Raw genomic sequence first — 15,719 nt, 5'->3', positions numbered from 1 at the left:
GCAACATCGCCAAGCGAGCGGATCTTATAGTGTATGGGCACCTTAACTGGCTTACCACTGTGTATTTGTTGGTTAATGGAAAATATTCTCTGCTTATAATTAGGATTCATGTATAGTGTATTAAAGGAGAACTAAAGCACATTATGTTTTCGGCTTCTGTACCAGCCCAAGGCAACCTGGCCCTTTAGCAGGGATGATCTGTGCCTCCCGATATGCCCCCAGTAGTTTCCCATCTTTTTTTTCTGCTGATTCACTGTACATGCTCTGTGCTGCTGTAAATTACTTGAACTTGGGGAGCAACTTACGTATTTGTGACGACCCCTAAGCTTAGTTTCTCAATAGCAGCCCAGAGTGAACTGAGCATGTGCAGTGTCACTGACACTTCTAATGAAATCCAAGATGTGGCCCTTCTGTGATAACTTTGAAGGCCTGGATCATTACTGTTATATAAACTGACTTTTCTAATCATATTCATTTTTAGGGTTTAGTTCTTCTTTAAAGTGTCGCTATCCTCAAAATGTATTGTTGTCATAAAAATTGTGGATTATTAAATTGTGCACTAGGTAACCTTTTGTATACAGGCCCAGGAGGATCTGTATTCTGTTACAGACATAACTGTGTTCCTACCACTTCTTTCATTTCAGAATCCAACATATCTACTATGCTTTCTTGCTTGTTGTTTATAAGAAAGCAGGAACCATTTTACAGTACTAAAGTACTCCGTTTCCAGATTAATTTGAACTTCATTTCAAGGTTAATTTATGATAAATTTCTGAATTTACAAATTAACCCTAATATATTTATTTCTAGGAATCTTCTTCTGGTCGTCGAAAAGCTCTGGCAACCAGCAACATCAACATGAAGCAATACGCCAGCCCCATGCCCACACAGACCGACGTCAAACTAAAATTCAAACCTCTGTCAAAGAAAGTGGTTTCCGCAACTCTTCAGTTTTCTTTGTCGTGTATCTTTCTAAGGGAAGGAAAAGCTACGTAAGTTTCTTTTCTGGAAATAAATTACAGGCCTTCCTATATTCTTAGCAATAACATTGGCATCAGGTATAATTTTTACCTTCCTGGCCAGTAAAATACCAGCCAGGTGGCAACCCTAGGCGTGACAGGGAGAAATCCAAGCAACACCAGCAAGCAGCGCAAGCTAATAAAAGGTTTTTGATCCTGCCATTCACTCCTCTATTTCTTGTTGAGAGCAAGCTGTTTGTACTTATAAATTATATGTTAATGCAGAAAAATTGCATTTTGTAAAAAAAAAAAAAAAAAAAAGGCTTTTCTGTTATTCCCACTGCCTTTCTCTAGTAACAGAGCAGACAAAAGGACCCAAACAACACTTTGCATTAATTCCATTCTCTGCATCTTTTTAAAGCTTTCACATTGTTTGCGTTTATAGATTTATGTAAATTGTTGTATTGTCAATTTCTGTTTTTGCCCATTTATCTGTCCAGTTGTTTAGTGCATTTAATAATGTTCAGTGTTGTTGCCTAACAACGTTTAATTGTGTACTATCCAGTAATCATCTCCACGGGTATTAAAATTTGCAGATTCCTTGGGAGGCATAAAAAGTCTATTTCAGTGTCCAGTGTTAATCCGGTACAAAGAAATGTTCAGTGACGAGCGTGGATGGTATAGAATACCAATTAGAGGCATATATCATTAAAGAGCCAGCTTTGCATCAGACAATACCTAGGGTATCATTTGTTCAATTTCTGAAAGCATTGCGCATAATAAAAATACAAACACATTTACTTCTTCGCCTCAGTAACAGATACTTTTACAAATAATAGAATGCCATAACCCTGCTGGGAAAAAAAACTCCTTCAGTCTAATGTGCTTCACAAATGTACCCAGCACTTAGCTTAGGAAGGCAATGTCTTGCTGTGATTACCTGTGATATTTTTCTTTAATCTATTTTTTTTTGTGCTGCTTCTTTTTATAACTTGCTCTTAGCAAAAATGTATTGAGTGACTGATCTTTGTTAATTTGGTTTCCTTCAATGGGTACAGCATCCCCATACAGGTTTGTCTATATGAGTGAGTAATTTGTAGCATAAAGAAAAATTCTATTGGAAAAAAGTTTTTTTTCTATTCAAATTATTATTGTCCCTTTTTTGTTGTGTATGGAGAAATATATTCCTTGACCTTTACTTCCTCTCCATCATTTTTGGTGTTTTAATGGCTGATACTTATATTGGCAGTAAAAAGGCTTGCTGCTTTCTCCAGTCCTATGCATATCTCTGGTGTATGGTATGGGCAACAGCAGCCCATGAAGGACAATCTATGGCACTCTTGTAAAATACAGTGTTATAATTGCCAGGCCTTATCTTTGCTAATGGGGTTTTCCTTAGTTTTGTGAAGCTATTGCTCTGTTAGTTACATAGTTACATAGGGTTGAAAAAAGAGTCCGTCAAGTTCAACTCTTCCAAGTAAACCCAGCACACACAATCCTATACAGACCTATCTATACACTCACATACATTTAAACAAATATTAATATTAACTGTATATTTTAGTATCACAATAGCCTTGGATATTATGCTTGTTGAAGAAGTCATCCAGGCCCCTCTTATAGGCATTAACAGAATCTGTCACTAGGAAGGGCTTTCCCAAACCTCACCGCCCTACGCTGTTTCAAATGGAAGCTCCGTTCCTAATCTAAAGGGGCGGCCTCTGGTGCGCTGATTGTTTTTATGGGAAAAAAGAACACCCACTATCTGCCTATAATCCCATCTAATCTACTTGTACAGAGTAATCATGTCCCCTTGCAAGTGCCTTATTTACAGAGACAGTGTCACACTGGGAATTCTGTAGTGATGTTGCTATTAATTATAGTTTCCTTTCCATTAAAATCAAAGGGAAATGATGCTTGATTCCCTAGACCAGTATTCCCCAACCAGTGGCTTGCAAGCAACATTATTGCTCACTGACCAGGTGGGTGTTGCTCCCAGGAACCTTAAAGGTGGTGCTTATTTTTGAATTCCTGCTTGGAGGCAATCTTTACAATAATAAATCTGTAGAGTACTAACCATGTTACAGTAATATTGGAACTAGATTGTAATTAATGGTCTTTTTAATTTATAACAAGGGAAGAGTAAAGACTGGCGAGAGCTGTATTATATAAATCTCCCAATTCAGCAGGTGTATCAAACATATAAATGCTTTATAAAATGAGGACTTTTTTTTATATGGCAAAAGTGATGAAGATATGCAGAGTCTTGCAAGCTTGATGAGCATGAAGCAAGCTGATATAGGAAACCTTGATGATTTTGAAGAAGACAATGAAGAAGATGAAGAGAATCGCGTGAACCAGGAGGAGAAAACTGCTAAAATTACAGGTGAGCACAGCCTACCAAAACAAGTAAGCAACTTAAATGTGGTTTCTACTTTGAAAGATGTTCTATTTTTTATGTTTTTGCATGTCATTAAACACATGCTTTAAAGGAGAATTAAACCCTAAAAATGCCATATTTTATTTGCTGAACTTAATGAACCAACCTAAAGGTTCAGCATCACCATAATAGTTATGACCCAGTATGTTACAGGGGGTCACCATACTAGAAACTGTTAGTGTCAGTGACACTGCACATGCTCCGTAAGCTTGGGCAGCTGCTGGGAAGCTAAACTTAGGTGTTGCAGCAAATTATCAAGCAGGAAATTAGTTTTTTTTATATATCATAGCGTGTGATGCTACAGAGTTGATTATTTATTTCTGATGCTAATTGCACTGGTTTTTAGAGCTGCCATGCACTAATAATCTGTGTTATTTACTTATCAGCCATATATTGTGACATGTATATTCTATATATACAGTATATTGTGCGTCAGACCCTAATCCCAGGTAGGTGACAGCAGCACAGAGCATGTGCAGTGAATCAGCAGAAAAGAAGATGGGGAGCTACTGAGGCATCTTTAAGGGCACATCTTCCCTGGTAAGGGGCCGTGGTTGCCTTTGGCTGGTACAGGAGCACAAACATAATGTATAACATTCCTACCCTACTTCTTATGTTAAGTTTTAGTTCTCCTTTAAAAACAGTTTATTAATATGAATCTTCTAAACTTATACACAGTTACAAACCACAGTGGAGCTGTGTATTTTACATTTGGATACACTGTCTTAAAAACAGGACTGTTCTGGCAAGTCAGCGCAGTGGCAGCAAACCCACAGAACAGTGGGTACTTTGTGGTTATTAGTAATAAAATATCATAATTTCGCCGGTTTCATCCCTGTGCCACCTAAATAACCAACATAAGTAAAAAGCTGTAATACATCAAAGAATAGAAATGCTACTTTATATAGCTCTATAAGTGTTTGCACATAATGGCATATTTATTATAGTGTGTAAGGCAACATTGCCAGTGATGTTGCCCATAGAAACCAATCAGATAATCGCTTTTGTTTTCTAACTTGTATGCAACCTTTTTAAATCTAATTTGCTGATTGGTTGCTATGGGCAACATCACCGGTGATGTTGGCTTACACACTGTAATAAATATGCCCCACAGTGTACTTGATCTGTGGCAACCTGCGCCTGTCTGTTACTAGACACAGCAGAGCATTGTCTCCTCCTGCTTCTGCATTAAACTCAGGAAGTTTGACTGTACAATTTGCCAAACAGTCTTCAATTAATGCACTCAGAAATTCTACTTGAAATTCTAAATGAAATGTTGGTGTGCGTCCTTGAAATGGGCCATGAATGTCACAGGCAGTCTTTTATCACCATTAGCCTTTTTCCTGGAATTCTATACAGTCATATCCTAGCGCTAAAACCAATTATTATACTGAGTTCATGGAGTTGGCAAATAAGACTGTGGCACTGAAAGAAAGGGTTATAGTTTATAAAGCATTTTATACTTCCTGTCGGTCAAATTCCAGAGGCATCAGGAATGAAACTTAAACATATCTGGTTTAATTACGCAGAAATGGAGAGGAATATTGCTGTTTAGGACAGTAGGATTAATCATGGTTCTTGGTACTCAAATCTTATTTATTTTTTTACTCTTGCTCTTAAACAAACATGTAGACAGAACCAGAAAGATCACTTTATACATTATTTACCAGTGTAAAACATAGTTAATGAAACCAAATACATTTTAATATTTAACCACCTAGGACACAGGGTATTTTTTTTATTTTTTACCTACACTCAGAAAACACTAAACTAAATGCCTCAGATTCTTCCACATTGCTGGCAGTTCACATGAAAACAATAGCATAGATTATTTTCAGAGATTAATGAATGCATGTATATCTTTTCAACCAAAAATTGACAGTATATAGAATGATTTCCATTTCCAAAAGTCATTGACTGCCACAGGACTAAGCCTTGATCCTATAGATCAAAAACAATTCTTGTAGAATACCAATAATTCTGCCCAAAATACTCAGCTCTGACAATTCTTCTCATCATGCATGTAATATGGCAGAGGTCTCAGGGAAGGCAAAAGTTCCAGGTCTGCTCTCGCCTGCTTGCAACCACATGGATCACTATATAGGCACTTAGTAGTAGAGTTCTCCGCCATTTGCTATCCCCGTTTCCTTAAACAAAAATCTATACTGGTGGAAATAACATATTTAAGAATAGCCTAACATCTTATTGTATGTGAAAGGTAGATTTTTCTTCTACCCCAACAGGAATGCAAATTGTGTTGGTCCTTCCGTCTCTGGGCTGAAAATGCCCATATGTCTATTTGTTTACAGGTGGGACATGAGCTGACAGGATTATTTGACCTATGCTGGAATCCTGCCCAAGTAGGATTAACATTCCATTTGCTGAATGAAATACCATAAGAATGCTATTAATGTCCACAAAGAAAGCAGTATTTTGCTGTAAAGTCTTTGAAAAATTTATAGACTAAAGCCCTGTGCTTTTGCATGAAAGGGTTTTTACTTTCATTGAGATCCTGAAGTATCTGTACCATTTTGTGGGGAGGGGCTGTCAATCGGGGCACTGCACTCTGTATAGGTTTGAGGCACAGATTAGGGCCCTTGGGTCAGGGCCCTTGCTGCCTTTTTACAATCTATGACTAAAAATTCTTGTTGCCCTGTCTATTGTGTTTCAGTATTCTTATTTTGTTTTATGAAAACAAATCCAAGATATTAACACAATTTTATAAAGGTATGGGACCTATACAAGAGATCTTTCCATAATTTAGATATTTATATCTTAAGTCTACTAAATAATCATTTAAACATGAAATAAACCCAACTGGATTGTTTGCCTCCAGTAAGGATTCATTATATCAAGAAAATGCTAGTGTTTGGTTATTACAGAATAAAAGAAAACCATTTCTAAAAATTAGAAGTATATGTTTGATGATGGCCTTATCATAGTTTGGAATTTTCTGGATAATGGGTTTCTAGTAGGGATTGGTGAATCTGTCTCGTTTCGGTGAAAAATCCGCAAAACAGTAAAAAATAAAAATGTGGCAAAAGACACGTGCAAATTTTCTGACAGGGGATGCAATCTTTTTTGGCGTGACCATGACTTTTTCATCACTTGGCGAAATTTTTCTGTGCTGAATTTTTGTGCCCATTTCCTGAAAACATTAGCCAATGAGGAAATGCTGAATTTCGCAGCAAGTCCATGCCTGGCGAAAAATTTCCCTCCTCACTAGTTTCCAGATAACAATGCCTGTATAGCATTATTTACTTGGGAGTTCTTACTCAAAGGGAAGTAAAACTATGGGGGAGATTTACTAATCCACAAACGGCCCGAAGGTGTCTGAATGCGTTTTTCGTAATCAGTATTTTTTCAACTTTTTCATTGCCGTCGTGACTTTTTCTTATGTCCCGCGATTTTTTCGCCGCCGTCACAACTTTTTCATATATTTTCCGCAACTTTTTCGTCGCCGTTGTGAAAAAATCGGATTGGTTTTTCTGGTGTTTACTATCGCGCAATACGATAAAATCGCGATGGAGATGAAATAATCACGCAAAATACGATAAAGTTGCGACGGCGACGAAAAAGTCGCTGCAAATACGAAAAATCACGAGGGCGACGAAAAAGTCGCAAAATTTTTGTTTCCAATACGATTTTTTCCCTTTCGGGATTTGGATTCGTGGATTAGTAAATCTGCCCCTATGTATATTAAAAGTAAAATATCTTAAAACTATGTATTATTATTATAAAATTCTCACTGCTATCAGCTCTGTGCCTAGTTACTGCCCCCCTCATACAAGCAAAACGTACCTCCTTTGCCCTCCTGCAACAAACCTGGGTTTAGTAAATGCGCAGGGCCTTGAGGTTTCTGATGGTATTCCACACTTTTTAGATTTTTTTTTCTAATTATGTTTTTGTTTTATTCTTTTTGGGCCTTTAAAACTAAATCTGGTTGGTAAGATAAGCAATATAAAATAACTACAATTAAAAATTTAGAGGTTGCTGATGTTATTGGCCTTTGCAACCAGATAACATTTGTTTTTTCTGGCATGAGGCAGAATAAATACACACGGAAAACCACAAAAATAAAATATTCCAAACTTAGATTTTTCCTTTGTCTACAAGACATTCAATACTACGAAGGTTCAAATGAAATTTTAAAAAAAGCTATTGTTTGTAACAGGGCACACTTGGGGGTTCAGTAGTGTAACAGAGGAGCACTATCAAGGGGCAAATATAGCTTGTAGCTAGTCCTGTGCTCTTACCCCAGCTGTGGCATTAGGTTTTGACCTTGGGTGCTCCTATTAATGTGACATTCATGAACCTGTGGGACTCTAGTTGCACCCAGCTTGACTCCACTCTCCTTTGACTCTATTGGCTATTAAAGCTGCATAGCATTTATTTTACTCTGTGATTGCATATGCTCTCTTCAAGAAAACACCTAATAATTTATAGGTGTGTTTCTTTAGGGCGTGAGCCCTTATTGTAATCCTTCCATACCTGTCTGTATAACCAATGTGTGGTGTGACTAGCCAATCAAATTAGTAGAATGTTCACAACAGAAAGATTAGCAGAGCTATCTGACATATATGTAGTTGTAATAGCAATAAAATAACTGGCGTTTCCCTGCATGCTGGGATCTCCTTTGTTAACCTTGACATTTTTACGAGAATTTTTTTTGCTACTAAACAATATAACTAATTGATTTTTATAAGTGATGGGTAAACCTGTCCTGTTTCACTTCCCATTTCTGATTCCCTATGCCTGAAAAAAATTCACCCTGGCAAGCTTCCCTGCCTCTGAAAGCTGTCCTCGGCTGTCCCCACAGCAGCGGAGCCAGCCCCCAGCCAATCATTGCTATTCCAAAACAGAAGGAAGGAAGGAGCGATCTTCTGTCACCTCCTCCCACATCCTCCAAACTTACTGTGCCAGCATTTCTGTTGCTGAAGATATGTAATATAAATGATATTACATATAATATGTAAAAACTTATTTTGGAGTTTTTCTAAGAAAATATATTAATATTCAAATATGTGAAAGTGATGTTGAGTGGGTGTGTGGCAATGGGGGAGTGGTCAAAAAGTGGGCGTGGTATAACAGTTTTGCAAGCATGTGCCTCTTTCTATCCCCAGATTTCACTTTGCAAACTACTGAGATATGCTTAGTTTTGCAACAATAATGCCAGACATAGATTGATTGACTGACAGACAGACAGATAGATTAATGTGGCCCCAAAAACCTTCTTTGGAAATGAGAAAGGGTTATGGCCTTTTGTTCAAAGAAGTCTACCATAGGTTTCTCATGCGAGCAAGTAAAGTTTTTTTGTTTTTGTTTTTTTTTATGTAGATCTTCTCTACTATTACATGTACAAAACTGCCAAATAACATCCCACATATTATATGTTATTAAATAGTATTATGCAATTCCATTTAATGTATGTGCATTTTTATTATAGTTACCCTTTCATAAATTTTGTTAACGTAAATTTTCAGCGTAAGATCAGTTTGTTCCCAAGACTGTCTCCTGTTCGTGCAGACAATGGGTAAGGATAGTAATTAGGCTTTCCTGATCTGGGAAAGAGTAGGAGATATGAATTTTATTACAAGTAGTAGGGGAAAAAAACAGGCGAATGCTGTAGTCATTTGGACAGGCAGCTTAATAGGTAGGTGTTTCAGAATAAAATATAAACACTTTGGCTTTCACTGCCTTCAAGTCGGGACCTGCTGTAGATTTCAAGTGGCTCACAAGTAATTTGGGTACACCATACTCCCTTAGCTCTGACAATTTCTGTTACCCCTCAGGTTCACCTAATAGCTGCGTGCGAGCTGTGTTTTCACAATTTGACAACTGAAGCTAGACTTTGCAATACAAACCAGAGACATTTGGATAGAATACAAGTAAGGTCATTTAGAGAACACTTAACGTTTTTGAAGGGGCACATCTATTTTACTGACAATGTTATCATTTTATTATTCTTTGATTATATGGTGCCAGCATGCTTCAAATTTTATACAGTGGCTTGCAAAAGTATTTTGTCACATTACAGCCACAAACATGAATCAATTTTATTGGAATTCCACGTGAAAGACCAATACAAAGTGGTGTACACGTGAGAAGTGGAACGAAAATCATACATGATTCCAAACATTTTTTACAAATAAATAACTGCAAAGTGGGGTGTGCGTAATTATTCAGCCCCCTGAGTCAATACTTTGTAGAACCACCTTTTACTGCAATTCCAGCTGCCAGTCTTTTAGGGTATGTCTCTACCAGCTTTGCACATCTACAGACTGAAATCCTTGCCCATTCTTCTTTGCAAAACAGCTCCAGCTCAGTCTGATTAGATGGATAGCATTTGTGAACAGCAGTTTTCAGATCTTGCCACAGATTCTCGATTGGATTTAGATCTGGACTGTGACTGGGCCATTCTAACACATGGATATGTTATGTTTTAAACCATTCCATTGTTGCCCTGGCTTTATGTTTAGGGTCGTTGTCCTGCTGGAAGGTGAACCTCCGCCCCAGTCTCAAGTCTTTTGCAGACTCCAAGAGGTTTTCTTCCAAGATTGCCCTGTATTTGGCTCCATCCATCTTCCCATCAACTCTGACCGGCTTCCCTGTCCCTGCTGAAGAGAAGCACCCCCAGAGCATGATGCTGCCACCACCATATTTGACAGTGGGGATGGTGTGTTCAGAGTGATGTGCAGTGTTAGTTTTCCGCCACACATAGCGTTTTGCATTTTCTCATCTGACCAGAGCACCATCTTCCACATGTTTTCTGTGTCCCCCACATGGCTTGTGGCAAACTGCAAACGGGACTTCTTATGGTTTTCTGTTAACAATGGCTTTCTTCTTGGCACTCTTCCATAAAGGCTAACTTTGTGCAGTGCACAACTAAGTCCTATGGACAGATTCCCCCACCTGAGCTGTAGATCTCTGCAGCTCGTCCAGAGTCACCATGGGCCTCTTGGCTGCATTTCTGATCAGCGCTCTCCTTGTTCGGCCTGTGAGTTTAGGGGGACGGCCTTGTCTTGGTAGGTTTACAGTTGTGCCCTACTCCTTCCATTTCTGAATGATCGCTTGAACAGTGCTCCGTGGGGTGTTCAAGGCTTTGGAAATCTTTTTGTAGTTTAAGCCTGCTTTAAATTTCTCAATAACTTTATCCCTGACCTGTCTGGTGTGTTCTTTGGACTTCATGGTGTTGTTGCTCCCAATATTCTCTTAGACAACCTCTGAGGCCGTCACAGAGCAGCTGTATTTGTTCTGACATTAGATTACACACAGGTGCACTTTATTTAGTCATTAGCACTCATCAGGCAATGTCTATGGGCAACTGACTGCACTCAGACCAAAGGGGACTGAATAATTACGCACACCCCACTTTGCAGTTATTTATTTGTAAAAAATGTTTGGAATCATGTATGATTTTCGTTCCACTTCTCACATGTACACCACTTTGTATTGGTCTTTCACGTGGAATTCCAATAAAATTGATTCATGTTTGTGGCTGTAATGTGACAAAATGTGGAAAAGTTCAAGGGGGCCGAATACTTTTGCAAGCCACTGTAGAATCATGTTAGAGCATTCACATCAGTCTCTGGCTTGCAGAATAATATCTCTTCAACAGACACTCTGGTCAACTTCTTCAATTAAGTTGTGGAATAACCACAAAATATACTTTTCTGTGATTATAATGCAAATTGATTTACATTAATTGTTGAGATTTTAATAGTACAAAGCAAGATATGTAGGACTTAATGGAATGTGCATTATTTCTAATAAAATGAGTTGTTTAATTCTGTACTTATTAATTAGTAGGTTTATTCTAAAGTAACCTAAATTCCACTTATGTGACCTATGGCACTAGGGGCTTTTTTTAAGAGATGAGCACAACTTGTACAAGATAGAAGGCATGAGTTTAGATGCTCAGGGCCACCTTAAGAAGGGTGCAGGGGTTACTGCATAGGGGACCCAGTGTCCGAATGTGGCCCTGAGATTGAAATAGAGATTCAGTGGTCACAAAAGGGTGGTGCTTGTGGAGAGTAGGTGGGTATTTGTTTGATCATAGTTGGGATTTTGGCACAAGTGGAGAGTGGCTGGGGCTGATCAAGGGCATGGCTGTGTGTACGACGGGCAGTTTTTCTCCGTTTTACTGGAGCCCACCACCTACGGAAGTCTGTGTGTGCCTTTCTGTCCCACAGGCCACGAAAGAGAGATTGATGTGTGCCATCCCCATAAATAAAAGGAAGTTTAAAGACTTCAAGCTTGTTTTGCTTCGATATTACAGCAGCATGTTTTAGACATATAATATTGAATTAGGAACAGAATTAAATATAGGTCTTCTCCACAAGGACACGTAGATCCACTCGTGGATGCTAAGACTTTAAAAGGCTGCAGTGGGGTAATGAGAAGGGCAGACAAGTTTTACTGGCACATCTAAAGTGGATGTGCAGCTCCTGGCAAGTTGCTGTCAGTTCCACTGTAGCAGACCAGTGATTTGTTTGTCCAGGGGATGACATATAACCCTTTCACTGAAAATATTCCATAACAGACTCAAACACAGTCTGTTTACCCAAGACTTTGGCTCATTCAAGTCTATCTGGCAGTTACCTAATGTGTCCATAGGCGAATGGTGATTTTTTTGTTTGGAAAGGCTAAAAATGTTAAGTATCTATATGCAATATCAGTTACCCCACTCATACAGACAAGCATTTTATTTACATGCATTTTCCTGCACTGGATCTTGCATGCGTTTCAGTGCAGGGGAACAGAAAAAGAAACACAGGCCTGTATTTCCTATATGACTGTAGTCACTGTGGCACAGGCAAGCGTGGAATACAGGTGGAATGCAACTTGCTGTGCCACAAAGAGTACAGCCTAATAGGATATATAGGCCTGCAGTTTTTCCTGTGCTGAAACACATGAAAGATCCAGCACAGGGAAACGCAGGGAAAAACACTTGTCTGTAAGAGCCATGAACAATTTTTTTTTAAATTTTTCTCACACACATACGTTGATAACTTTAAAATACTGAAGTAAAAATGCAGTTTGGAGCATTTAGGGTAACAGGAAAAAAAAATCATTCATTTTTTGGTGGCATTGGTCCTTTACAGCTGAAATTTTTTTTTAACTCTGTTCAGTTCCATAACATTGTCTCTCTAAGAACACTTAATATGAGATTAATTCTAAACCAACAGTTGCCTTACAATCAACTCCCAGCATTCATTTTTAAGTTCTACAGATTGTCTCTTGCATTTTTCTGCCAACTCCCAGCCAGTCCAGCCATTATCAGCTTAATATCTCCAGTTCCAAAACTTAAACCCCCCACAATAACCAATTCCAGCTCAACATTTCCCCCATAAGCCTTAAAAGAGTTCATATTTCTAGCACCCCAAATCCTTTATCACTCCCTATCATTTCCTAGAAAGATTAATCATAAAATAAACTATTCATCTTCAGACAGGGGTCTTTGTGGGGTCTATGCTGCCCTGAGGCAGCCTTTCAGATGCTGCCTCCCTCGCAGAGGTGTGAAGAGGGGCCCACATTGCTAGTACAGAGCCAAAAATCGTGTTTGGCCACCTTTATTCTGCTCATTTTATACTCTGATGTAGTCAGTCATGCAGAGTCATTGTTATTGTTAATAGCTTTAAGTAATTATGGAATGAAAACAAAACAAACAAACAAAAAAAACCTACATTGTTATTTAATAGTATTTGGCCATTTGTTTACATAATATAAAAAAAGGAATTGGAAACCACTAGCTTATATGAGTGAATCTAACATTGATTATGGCAATCCGGAAAGGATCCATATCAACAGTTCCCATCTGACAGGATTTTAAAACCTGTATGATTGATATCTGGCAAGCCATCTAGGGGCTCCCAAACTAATATTTCATTTATTAAAACAATAATGCAAATGATGAAAAGAGTGTGAATGTTTATTCATCATATTTCTACTATTTCAGGGTAATATACCGGTACCTGTTTAGCTAAAATAAAGTATTTTTTTGTGGTTTTCATTTCTTTGTAGCTCAAGCATTTTACAAATAGCTTTGAAAAAATATTTTCATTAGACTTAAAAACAGTGTTAAGACTGCTAAGTGAAATTGCACTTTGCATATTACTTCTGGGTAAGTAATGCTCCCTATTGTATTTTTTCATAAGGTGCAGTAGAACCCAGAAACATGGTGGTACCTGTGTGCTATTGCTGTAGATTGTACCATATTAAACAAACTATCAGTATGTTATAAATTGGTCTGTCTATTGCAACTATGCATTTCGTACTGATTGGAATTATTTGGCTTCCGATTCTGCCAGAAAACTGTTTTAGATGTTGCCTGGTAGCCGTGCTCAGTCTCGCTCAGTCTCTGCTTTGTTTTGATTGTCATTGTTACTTTTATTGCTAATTTTTCATCAAAGTACCTTTCTTATTCATCTATCATGGTTGCACTGGGCCTGCATGAACCAAAAACATGGTGTGCCCTGCCAACCCAGGCCTGATCCCCACCTGTCACCTCCTTGTTGCTGACACTCCACCGCAGCCCTCCCCCAATTACGCCAAAACAAGTATTAGGTACACAGGTGGGAGAAAAGCTGGTGGTGGGGGCCCCGGGGTAGCAGCCCTGGTGGGCCTCACACATGCCAGTCCACCGCTGTTCATTTTTCTTTCCAAAAACCAAACATATACCTGGTTGCTAGGGTAAGTCGGACGCTAGTCACCAGCCACTGAATTACTGAACTTGAAAGCTTTATATAAGGAAAAATGATGATTGTTTTCACGTTTTATTGTAAAGGTAAACCTCCCTTTAATTATTTAACCATAATTAAGTGAAGCAATATCTTGTAACATTTTGTAATACCTTTTCATTGTAACAAAATTCATGTGTTTCTTGCACTCTTCTCCATCTTTTGTGTATTTCACAGTCCATCTGCCTAACACTGCCACCCTATAGTTTCATAGGAAGACTTCTTTTCTAGTGATCCATCAAATGATGTGCACTAGGCTCTAAAAGCCATTTTTATTTACTAGGCAACTTTCTGCTTGTTTACGTCTTTTCTCTGTTGTACTAATATCTTGCTTGCTAACCCTTTTCTCTATTTAACAGGGCATGATGCTCAACCCTCTATTTACCCAGTAATAACTTGTCTTAGACCTTTCATGACTGACTTCTGTTTACAGAAATTGTTAACCAGTTGAATGCCCTGAGCAACTTGTCTGAAGATCAGGATGCCTGCATAAAGCAACCACATTTACCTTCAGCTAAATCATCCACTCCCTGTGAAGGTTTATAATCTTTGCTCTATTTTCATCCTGTTTTCTCATTGTCTGCTTACCTGTCACTGTTTGCTTCCTGCTTGTGTTTGATTTGTGGCCTTTCCTTAGTGCTGTCTGTGGTTATTTCTAGTGCATCCAAGTCAGTATATATGCTAATTCTGCTCACTTTTACTGCTGAAAGAGGTCATTTGTTTCCTTGCCATCCACAATAAGGAGATGATAGCTAAATACAGAGTCTTCCTCCCTTATATTGGCTGTAAATAACATTGTGCATGGTATCCATGTTATAGATTATTTTAAAAATCTTAAATTCTCAGTTTTTGTACAGTTTTATATCTCCTAAATATAGTTTATATTATTGTTGTAATGAACTTTTTTTTTTACTTTTATTGTTTATGTATTTGCTTGTTGCCTGTTTACTGAACATATTAGCAAACACAGTGTCCAACCAACAGGCAAATGGTAATTTCAGAAATCTGTGTTGCCTGTTTTTGTCTCTTTCTTTCAAAGGAAAATTGTGGCCATGCACTGAAATATCCCCTCAACTGGGGTGAGGTTGCTACCATGTGGTAGGCCATATGGAATGACCTATTTGATGACCCAAAGATTGTATCATAATTGCACCTATGCAAGCACATTGGGGTCCTTGTCCAGTGGACCAGACACCAGTCAGGCCATTTTGTAGCCCTGTACTTGGGCCAATAAGCTGCTGCCTCTGTCTAGAGTGGCTTATTTGACAGACAATTGTGGATAGCTCTACTTTGACCTCCAGCAAACTCTTTTTCCTTCTGACACAACATCAGTGACATTTACATCTGCAAGTTCTAAGCTGAGCTCAGGAGAAACCAGCAATCAGGGCCAGAACTAGGGGTAGGCAGAAGAGGCCCAGTGCTGGGGGGGACGCTAGGCACATGCCTTTTTTACTCCCATATTCGGTGCCCTTGTACCCCCCAGCACCCATGCTGGTAATAGCGCGGGCTTTGCACTTATCCTAGTGCACTCATCATGCTCCCCCTCCATTCGCCTCTGCACACTCAGGAACGAGTGCGCAC

General features: G+C 38.6%; 1 protein-coding gene across 12 annotated transcripts in view; it reads left to right on the top strand.

Moving 5' to 3' along the window:
• Positions 1-15,719, top strand: part of ehbp1 (EH domain binding protein 1) — a 303,778-nt gene that overhangs the window by 122,284 nt on the left and 165,775 nt on the right. For 8 of the 12 annotated variants that reach the window (XM_031902914.1, XM_018094164.2, XM_031902913.1 and 5 more), the window contains exons 6-8: positions 811-992; positions 3,206-3,345; positions 14,572-14,676. In XM_031902914.1, coding sequence (XP_031758774.1) covers positions 811-992; positions 3,206-3,345; positions 14,572-14,676 — 427 coding nt within the window. The remainder of the gene's footprint in view (positions 1-810; positions 993-3,205; positions 3,346-14,571; positions 14,677-15,719) is intronic. The other 4 variants (XM_004914705.4, XM_031902916.1, XM_031902919.1 and 1 more) reach the window with 1 other exon arrangement.

This window comes from Xenopus tropicalis, chromosome 5 (assembly GCF_000004195.4).
Source record: "Xenopus tropicalis strain Nigerian chromosome 5, UCB_Xtro_10.0, whole genome shotgun sequence".
Classification (NCBI taxonomy): domain Eukaryota; kingdom Metazoa; phylum Chordata; class Amphibia; order Anura; family Pipidae; genus Xenopus; species Xenopus tropicalis.
This window is presented reverse-complemented; position numbering and strand designations above follow the sequence as displayed.